The 11,056-nt window shown below is 42.0% G+C and overlaps 1 protein-coding gene across 4 annotated transcripts in view; it reads right to left on the bottom strand.

Moving 5' to 3' along the window:
- Positions 1-3,381: 3,381 nt before the first annotated feature.
- Positions 3,382-11,056, bottom strand: part of LOC124607076 (zinc transporter ZIP11) — a 436,282-nt gene continuing 428,607 nt past the window's right edge. For all 4 annotated transcript variants that reach the window (XM_047139249.1, XM_047139250.1, XM_047139253.1 and 1 more), the window contains one exon: positions 3,382-4,601. In XM_047139249.1, coding sequence (XP_046995205.1) covers positions 4,523-4,601 — 79 coding nt within the window. In that variant the 3' untranslated portion in view covers positions 3,382-4,522. The remainder of the gene's footprint in view (positions 4,602-11,056) is intronic.

The raw sequence follows: 11,056 nt of genomic DNA, 5'->3' as shown, positions 1-11,056 counted from the left end.
CTGTCTGAAGTAGTTGGCCTTGTAGTGAAATTGAAGTAGATAGTTCCTACGAAATAGTATGGGTAGAGGTTATACTTGACAATCGGACTAAATTATTAATTGTGTCGTTTTACCGACCCCCGACTCAAAAGATATAGTTTCTGAACAGTTCAAAGAAAACTTGAGTCTCATTTCAAATAGGTACCCCCCTCATACAATAATAGTCAGTGGTGACTTCAATCTACCCTCGATATGCTGGAAAAATTATACGTTTAAAGCCGGCAGTAGGCATAAAACGTCATCCGAAATTGTATTGAATGCTCAGAAAATTATTTTGAACAATTAGTTCATGAGCCCACTCGAAGCGTAAATGGTTGCGAAAGCATACTTGACCTCTTAGCAACAAATAATCCTGGACAAATAGTGAGTATCGTGACGAATACAGGGATTAGCGACCACAAGGCAGTACCTGCTAGGCTGAATACAGTAACTCCTAGAACCATCAAAAAGAAACGCAAAGTATATCTATTTAAAAAAGATGATAAAAATGCTCTTAACGACTTTTTAAGAGACAGTCTTCACTCCTTCCGGTTTGATCGTGTAAGTGTAGAAAAGTTGTGGAATGTTTTCAAAGAGATCGTATCAACAGCGATTGAGAGATACATACCACATAAATTAATAAGAGATGGTACTGATTCCCCAAGGTACACAAAACGGGTCAAACTGCTGTTACAGAAGCAACGAAAAAAGCGTGCCAAATTTAAAAGAACACAAAATCCCGAAGATTGGCAAAGTTTTGCAGAAGTTCGAAATATAGCACGTGCTTCAATGCGAGATGCTTTTAATAATTTACACAACGAAAATCTGTCTCGGAATCTGGCAGAAAACCCAGAGGGATTCTGGTCATATATCAAGCACACCAGTGGCAACACGCAATCAATACCTTCACTGCGCGACAACGGTGAAGTCACTGATGACAGTGCCACTAAAGCAGTTATTAAACACGATTTTCCGAAACTCCTTCACCAAAGAAGACGAAGTAAATATTCCTGAATTCCAATCAAGAACAACCGTCAAGATGAGAAACATAGAAATAGATATCCCTGGTGTCGCAAAGCAGCTTAATTCACTTAATAAAGGCAAGACCTCCGGTCCAGACTATATACCAGTCAGGTTCCTTTCAGAGTATGCTGATGCGATAGCTCCATATTTAGTAATTATATACAACTACTCGCTCACAGTAAGATCCGTGCCTAAAGACTGGAAAATTGCTCAAATCACACCAATACCCAAAACGGGAAGTTGGAGTAATCCTTTGAATTACAGGCCCATATCACTAACGTCGATTTGCAGTAGGGTTTTGGAACATATACTGTATTCGAACATTATGAAGTACCTCGAAGAAAACGATTTATTGACACGTAGTAAGCACGGATTCAGAAAATGTCTTTCTTGGTTAACACAACTAGCTCTTTACATTCATGAAGTAATAAGCGCTATCGACAGGGGATGTCAAATTGATTCCATATTTTTAGATTTCCAGGCTTTCGACACCGTTCCTCACAAGCGTCTTCTAACCAAACTGCGTGCCTATGGAATATCGCCTCAGTTGAGCGACTGGATTCATTTCCTATCAGAAAGGTCACAGTTCGTAGAAATAGACGAAAAGTCATCGAGTAAAATGGAAATAATATTCGGCGTTCCCCAAGGAAGTGTTATAGGCCCTATATTGTTCGTGATCTATATTAACGACATAGGAGACAATCTCAGTAGCCGTCTTAGATTGTTTGCAGATGATGCTGTCATTTATCGTCTTGTAAAGCCATCAGATGACCAAAACGAATTGTAAAATTATATAGATATCTGTATGGTGTTCAAAGTGTGAAGTTATTCACATGAGTACTAAAAGAAATCCGCTAACTTCGATTACGCGATAAGTCACACAGATCTGAAGGATGTAAATTCAACTACATACTTAGGGATTACAATTACAACTAACCTAAACTGAAATGATCACATAGGTAATGTTGTGGGTAGAGCCAACCAAGGACTGCGATTCACTGGCAGAACACTTAGAAGGTGCAACAAGTCTACTAAAGAGACTGCTTACACCACGCTTGTCCACCCTATTCTGGAGCATTGCTGTGCGTTGTGGGAACCGCATCAGATGGGACTGACGGATGACATCGAAAAAGTACAAAGAAGGTCAGCTCGTTTTGTATTATTGCGAAGTAGGAGAAATAGTGCCACAGACATGATACGTGAATTCGAGTGGCAATCATTAAAGCAAAGGCGTTTTTCGTTGCGACGGGATGTTCTCATGAAATTTCAATCACCAGCTTTCTCCTCCGATTGCAAAAACATTCTGTTGGCACCCACCTACATAGGGAGAAATGATCATCACGATAAAATAAGAGAAATCAGTGCTCGCACAGAAAAATTTAAGTGCTCGTTTTTTCCGCGTGCCGTTCGAGAGTGAAACGGTAGAGAGACAGCTTGAAGGTGGTTCATTGAATTCTAGGACAGGCATTTTATTGTCAACAGCAGAGTAATCATGTAGATGTACGACTCTCTTCAACTGTCGGCGGTCTCTGTCAGTCAACAGACGACGTCGGCCTGTACGCTATTGAGCTGTACTTGTCCCTTCACTTTCCCACTTCACTATCACATCGGAAACAGTGTACCTAGGAATGTTTAGGAGTGTGGAAATCTCGTGTACAGACGTATGACCCAGGTGACACGCAATCCCCTGACCACGTTCGAAATCCGTGAGTTCCGTGGAGCGCCCCATTCTGTTCTCTCACAGTGTCTAATTACTACTGAGGTAGCTGATATGGAGTACCTGGCAGCACAATGCACCTAATATGAAAAACGTATGTTTTTGGCGGTGTCCGGATACTTTTGATCACATAGTGTATGTGCTGCTATTGTTGCTTAGGACTATCATGTTCTGCCTTGAAGTGGGTTCTGCTATGGTAAACTATTAAGACCATTACGTACATCTGAAACATGTTTTAAGTTAGAATTTCTTTTTGTCTTTGGCTCTGTTTCTCCACTTTCGTATACAATGTGTCATGTTTTCTATATTTTGGCAACGTAACTTTTCAGGTATCTTTCCTTGTGACGCGTGTCGCTTAATCTGAAGGTTACTTAAAAGTAAAGTGTATTTCACCCCCTCGTACTTACCACAATATTGAACTGGGCATAATTTCCTAAAACGTAAGGACATTGCCGATTCTTTCATATCATTCGTTTTGCTGTCTGTAACTTTAGTGCTTTCTCAACCTTTTCTCATGCTTACTACTAAGAGCATTCACAACAATACCTGTCTTGTTTATAAAACTGCGAATATTTACGAGAGGAACAGGAAGAATTTGTGGCACAAAAAGAAAAATTCAGACATCAAACATGCACATACTTTTATTTCTAAAGTAACAATATTGCTCTCATATGATATACCTGTGGGCACAGCTGCAAAAAATTTGTACCTTAACATTTAAGTTATTACAAAAAAACTGCCCACTCTACTTTTCATGCCAAGATCTTTGGTTCGAATGCAGTAGGGTATTTGTGCTGTTCCACAGTTTGCTACTGCACTGTGGTGTCCAGCTTACACGATTAAATGAAAAATATGTAATTTTGACGGAGATATAATCGAATATAATTTTTGAATTAATTACAGACTAAAATTCTTAGCTTTCTTACAATTGGCAAATTTCACTTATTTCGCTTCTCCTTTCAATGGAGATTAAAAGTTACATTTTGAGTAAGTTATCAAATCTTCTAGTAAAATTTGTTTGAGAAGTGAGCACAATATGAAATAAACTGGAGGAATTAAAAAAAAAAAAAAAGAGCAGTTTCTATACGCTGCATACGTACCAAAACAGTAAGGCAGTTAACACGAGTTATATGAGCGTCAATAATAGACGCTGGTAAATGCTGCAGAGGGGCAGTGTAAAATTACACTCGTGTATCACAGTTTCGACACAGTTAAAAAACAACTAATACTGACACTTAGATACAAAAATGAAATAGTTAGCACACCGAACTTACAACAACGAGGTGGATTTAATTACATGCTAATTGATTTGAGGAATATACGGAGTCAGAGATCTACCCATATTAACAAAATAACGGTAGGAACTAATTGTGTGTAGATCATAGAACACGATACAAAATTCCAGTCATGGTTAAGATAAAGGCATCAAACGCGGACAAAGAGAAATACTTTTTGTATCAATAAAAACATCATAAGCGCACATATAATTATCAACTGACAAAATACTGTGTAACACCCACAGAAAAGTACAATACCACTGAAAAATAAGTACACGTCAAAGTTGAGAAGCAGCTATCGTTGGCCCAATTTTAAATCGCACTCTTTTTGTATTTTTTTACTAAAAGTATTGGTAACGTTAGATATAAAAATAAATGCCACCCTGAGGGGTGGCGTCAGCAGCACCCTTGGAGAACTTGGAACTGAGCATCGGCGGGCCGGCGTACGCCGGCACCTGGTCAGCAGGAGCGGTGGCGGCGGCGGCGACTAGCCGAGGCCCACGTCCAGCGACATCATCACCAGGAAGCCCGCCATGGCACCCCACGACGCCAGCTTGCCGTTGCCACTGCAACACGGATCACCATTTCTGCTTACTCCGTCCACTGTTATCTCAAATCAACATATTACAAGCCGAACATAATAAATTTCCTTTGGAGAGACAGGCTTCCATCTACAAAACAACAAGGATTTAGAAATCATGACTCGTGGGAAATTCAACTTATCTTTTTCTCGCACGTGATCCCGCGAATCCTGGACGAAAGGGAAGAAGCACTCTCCATATTCTTAGGTTTCCATAAAGTTGTTGACACAGTGCATCACTTCAGACTGTTAACGAAAGTCCGAGTATACGACGCAGGATCTCAGGTATACTGAGCTGATAGAAGTCATGGGATACCTCCTAATATTGTGTCTGGCCTCCTTTCGCCCAGCGCATTGTATCAACCCGAGGGGGCAGGTACTCAACAGCTCGCTGGTTCAAATGGTTCAAATGGCCCTGAGCACTAAGGGACTTAACATCTGAGGTCATCAATCCCCTAGAACTTAGAACTACTTAAACCTAACTAACCTAAGGACATCACACACATCCATGCCCGAGGCAGGATTCCAACCTGCGACTGTAGCGGTCGTGCGGTTCCAGACCGAAGCGCCTAGAACCGCTCGGCCACATTGGCAGGCCAGCTCGCTGGAGCTGCAGCGATATTGAGCCATGCTGCCTGTATAGCCTTCATAATTGCGAAACTGTTAACAGTGCACGATTTTTTGCACGAACTGATCTCTCGATTATGTCCTATAAATGTTCGATGGGATTAATGAAGGGCTATATGGGTGGCCAAATTATTCGCTCGAACTGTCCGGAATGTACTTAAAACCAACCGCGAATAATTGTGGCACGGTGACATTGCGCACGGTCGTCCATAAAAGTTCCATCGTCCTTTAGGTACATTAAGCTCATGAATGGCTGCAAATGGTCTCCAACTAGCCGAAAACTACGATTTAGTCAATGGGTATCATTGGACCAAAGGACCCTGTCCACTCCATGCAAACACAGCCCACATCAGTATGGAGCCACCACCAGCGTGCACAGTAACTTGTTGACAGTTTGGGTCAACGGCTTCGTGCGGTCTGCGCCACTCTCGAACTCTACCACCAGTTGATACCAACTGGAATCTGGGCTCAACTGACTAGCTCACAGTTTTCCAGTCGTCTAGGGCCCAATCGATATGGTCACGAGCCCAGGACAGGCGTTACAGGCGATGTCGTGCTGTTAGCAAAGGAACTAGCGTCGGTCGTCTGCTGCCGTAGCCCATTAACGCCAAATTTAGCAGCACTGTCCTAACGGAAACGTTCCTACTACGTCCCACACTGATTTTCAGGGTTATTTCTCGCAGTGTTGCTTGTCGTTTTGCACTGACAACACTACGCAACTGTCGCAACTCTCGATCATCAGGCGAAGGCCGTCGGCCGCTGCGTTGTCCGTCATGAGAGGTAATGCCTGTAATCTGGTATTTTCGGCACACTCTTGACACTGTGGATCTCGCAATATTGAATTCCCTAACGAGTTCCCAAATATAATGTCCCGTGCGTCTAGCTCCACTTACTATTCCGCGTTCGAAGTCTGAATTCCCGTCGTGAGGCCATAATCACATCGGAAACCTTTTCACATAAATCACCTGAGTAAAAATGACAGTTTAGCCTTTTATAGCTTGTGTACGCGACACTACAGCCATGATTATACGTGCATATCGCCATCCCATGACTTTTGTTACCTCACTGTATGTGAATGGGTTTAAGACTTCTTCAGCGATAGAACCCAACACGTTGCTCTGGACGGCGAGTGTTCAAAAATGGCTCAAATGGCTCTGAGCACTATGGGACTTAACATCTGAGGTCATCAGTCGCCTAGAACTTAGAACTAATTAAACCTAACTAACCTAAGGACATCACACACATCCATGCCCGAGGCAGGATTCGAACCTGCGACCGTAGCGGTCGCGCGGTTCTATACTGAAGCGCCTAGAACCGCTCGGCCACTTCAGCCGGCGGCGAGTGTTCATCGGAGACACCGGTATTGTCAAGAATGTCCCAAGGAAGTGTGATACGACCGATCTTGTTCTCTCTACACAAAACGATCTCACGGATAGCGTCAACAGAGACTGTTCATTGCCGTCTTTGTGCGCCTGAAGGAGATACAGGATGCTGGACAGAAATTCTACTTGGTGTGATGAAAGAAGGTTTCCTCTAAATGTGGAAAAATTATAGTTAATGCAGGTGAATAGGAATAATAACACTGTAATTTTAGAACTCAATTTAGTGGTGTGCTGCGAAATCTGAGTTTCTACCAGCATATAGAATGTTCAAATAACTTAGGGGAATGCAGCTGGGTGACGTCTTCAAATGCACAAATGCAGCAAGGAAATTAATAAGCAACGGGAGACGTCACATTACCTTTTTTTGACAAGGGAGGGACCACGATTTTATGTAGAATTTCTGCAAAAACCCTCCATATCTATTCACATTCAAATTTCAACAGCTTTCTCAATAACACTATCGTAATAGCTCAAATGCATACCACGAGCTCCATAGGACGACCGATGCCAAGGCAATGTTCTGCAGTAGCAGATCTGCTGAGCTGTTGCAAGCGCGTGTCGCACTCCACAGAGCGGTCCCCCTAGTTCCAAATGGTCTGACTAATATATGACTTGCCACAAATGCAAGGAAAACGATAACACCCACCTTACGGAAACAAAGATCATTGTTTACGGATCCTAAATGGCCCTAACCTCAGGTATTGGCCGAAAAACATAGTTTACATCATATTTACGCAAACTGTGACCAATCTTGTTGGAAATGCTTCCTGCGTAAGACAAAAACGTACCAGACTTTGATGCCACCTCGCTATTATCATCACTCACCCGGTGTACGGTTGGTCGATGGAGCAACGCACAACGCATGTCTGATCTGTCTTTCGCTATATCCATTCTGACGAAGGGTGAGGGTAACTCATCTGACAAATTTTCAGGACCTGAAATGACGTGTGATCCGTGAACCAAGGTACAAAGTACCCTTTCACTCTGAGCCGGATGGTGACAACTATCAGCCTACAGATATCAGTCAGTGTTTGCTGGCTTCGTATCACCGGCATGTCCTAAGGTACTATCAACCTCCTTCCTGATCAACACATCAAGCAAGAGAAGGCAGCCATCCTTTTGCATCCCCATCGTGAAACGATTATTCGGATGGACTGAGATCAGTTTAACCGCTTAAATACTTTCTACAATGAGGCCAAACAACAAAATTATCTTTAATGCCGCCGACTCAAAGGCACGTTCCTCGTAGTCTTTCATAAACAAATTAGCAATAATAGGTGAGACCGGGCTTCCCATTGCAACCCTATCTGTCTGTCCAGAGTACTGGCCACTAAATTAAAAGTAAGTGGAAATCAACGATACGACGTCATCCGGGTGTTTTTCCATAACTTACTTTAACACTTTATTCGCCATAAAAATTAGGTCTCCACACTGTTTACCTCTACGGGGAAGACACGCATCGTTACTTGCGGAGAGCCGGCCGCGGTGGTCTCGCGGTTCTAGGCGCTCAGTCCGGCACCGCGCGACTGCTACGGTCGCAGGTTCGAATCCTGCCTCGGGCATGGATGTGTGTGATGTCATTAGGTTAGTTAGGTTTAAGTAGTTGTAAGTTGTAGGGGACTGATGACCACAGATGTTAAGTCCCATAGTGCTCAGAGCCACTTGAACCATTTGAACTTGCGGAGACTGGATAAACACCGCAATTGTAGTGTAAGATTTCAATGTGAATTCGCGTTTGGTTGAGTTGTCGTAATCAAAATGTACTTCAAAAGCTAAACATCACTTTAATCTCCTGTCGCGAGTAGCATCAAACAACACACTCGTTTAGCTCTTGTTCGTGAAAGGATCAGTTACACTCGCCGAGATTGTTTGAGTGCGTGTGCGCACACGCGTGTGAGAAAGACGACGTAAAAGTTTCAGAAGTCTTCAACGTGAAAATACTGCAGTGCTTTATTACGGCTCTACAGCAAATGATTGCCTTTGACTTCCTCTGACCCGGATCCACAATGCAACACAACTTTTTTACACTGATAAATGACTCTTCGGGATGAAAGAAGCTGTAAATGACAGAAAATTGTTATTGTAGTAGTAGTGGTATGACTCATTTAGCAATCGTTTGCTTGGTGTCTTCATTCTCTATCCTGTTATTACCACAGGTTTTCAACCTCTTCTTCAACACATTATTTTCATTGTACGTAACGATTTTTTGATTTTTTTCTATTGCCTTCTGCATTCTCGTCTGCAATTTACTTTGTCGTCTGCAAACACTATGCTTCCTACTTTGTCATTTCTTCCCATAACGTGAAAATAGGCGTCACCATACGCCCACTAACAAGAAATCAACACTGAATGTTCAACGTACACGTCGGAGCGCTAACGACAGGATCGGCGAAATTATGTCATAAGCTGGTATCACACGTAGCTCACTCCCTCTTGCTAATTCGCACCCACCACCTACATTCTAGTATCTGTACCAAGTGGAACCTCGAAAGCGAAATTATACCCACTGAGATATTATTCTAAAAATAGAGACAGAGGAATGGAGAGAGGCGCTCACTGCACAGACCCTAAGAGTCGCGTTGACATCTGAATTGAATTACTTTCTTTGGAGTGTCCGTACTGTAATTTGGAATTCCGCATGCTGCGTGTTTCGGTCCGGAACCGCGCGACTGCTACGGTCGCAGGTTCGAGTCCTGCCTCGGGCATGGATGTGTGTGAGGTCCTTAGGTTAGTTAGATTTAAGTAGATCTAAGTTCTAGGGGACTGATGTCCACAGTAGTTAAGTCCCATAGTGCTCAGAGCCATTTTTTTGCTGCGTGTTTCTACTTCACCAATTAATACTGCTGATTAATACCAGCCCTACGGAAAGTGATTACCCCCTCGCAGTTTTAATATGCTTCAATATAAGGGTCTCGCGTTATTTTACAGAGTGGGAATTTTCAAAGATAAGTAAAATTGTAATGAAGCAGTGGGATACTTTGACGTCTATAGTGCTTTACTAGGCATAGGCATCTTGTAGGCGGTATGCTCTTAGCTTTGCTTGATTAGACAGTCACAGAACACAAGAGTTTGCGTGAAGTTCGGAACCATATTAAACTTAATATTTTTGCATTCGGATGAGAAAGGTGGTGGAAATTTCGTGATAAGATTCCGCAGCAACGAAAAACGCTTTGTTTTAAAATCCTGTATGATTTCAGTGACTCCCTCTCCTCTATTTCGCGATAATACAAAACTTTTTCGATTTACTCCGTCAATCCTGTCTGGTAAGGATCCCACACCGTGCAGCAATATTCTGTAGAGGACGGACAAGCGTAGTATATGCAGTCTCTTCAGTAGTTCTGCTACATTCTCCAAGTGTCCTGCGAATAAAACGCAGTCTTTGGTTAGCCTCTCCCCATAACATTTTAAGTGTATTGTTTCCAATTTAAGATAATCGTAATTGTGATTCCTAGGTATTTAGTTGGACTTACATTTGACTGATTTATCGCGTAATCGAAGTTTAACAGATGACCTCACACTTTTCGTTATTTAGGGTCAACTGCCAATTTTCACATCATTCAGATATATTTTCTAAATCGTTTTGCAATTTCTTTTGATCTTCTGATGAGTTTACTAGACGATAAAAGACAGCATCATCTGCAAACACACTAAGACGGCTGCTCAGATTATCTCCCCAAATCGCTTATATAGATAAGGAACTGCTTCTGGGTCTAGGTCTGGGTCAGAACCACAAGGATAAACACTTTAGGCAAAACAACTACTCATGAATCAAGAACAATGTTGGCAAAGTTAATGAAAGTTTCCTTTCTTCTGGTTTGTGTTGACCACCTACTTACCTTCTTTTCTACTAGAGTACTATCGTCAGCTGCTTAAAGACGAGAACTACCGCAAGAGTAATTCAGCGTGAGTAACTTTATCAAAATGATCCTTCTGTATTGGTGAAATTTAGGTTGCTTTTTCCATAAGCTATTGTCTCTAACTGCCCATACCTATGAGCAATTATAAATTGGTGGTGACCTTGGAATGGGTCACAAAATGGAATTAGACCGTGTAAAAGAAGCTCAAATAAAACAATTTTAGTGCGTTTATTAATAAACTAAGTATAAATTATTCTTGTACAAAACCATGTGCAATATTCAAGAGCCAAATGTTAGTTTTACCAGAGGCTCTTAATTAATATACAACACTTTTTTAATATTCTCAAAAGAATTCATCAGATCTTAGTCCAAATCTGTTACTCGAGAAACCCCAGCATGCATCTCTGTTATATACAGCATAAACAGATTAATTCTTCTGATACGTTCTCACTATGCTCGCCTATCACAGTTATGCTCGAGCTCGTCTTCAGACTGGCATTCTTGATTGCCGCGGTCACCAGAGCACGTACCCTCATGTAATGCTTCCACACTGCTGGTGGTTTTAGATTTCCACA

This window comes from Schistocerca americana, chromosome 3 (genome assembly GCF_021461395.2).
Source record: "Schistocerca americana isolate TAMUIC-IGC-003095 chromosome 3, iqSchAmer2.1, whole genome shotgun sequence".
In the NCBI taxonomy this organism is placed as follows: Eukaryota; Metazoa; Arthropoda; class Insecta; order Orthoptera; family Acrididae; genus Schistocerca; species Schistocerca americana.
Note: the sequence above shows the minus strand (reverse complement) of the source record. Positions and strands in the feature narration are given on the sequence as shown.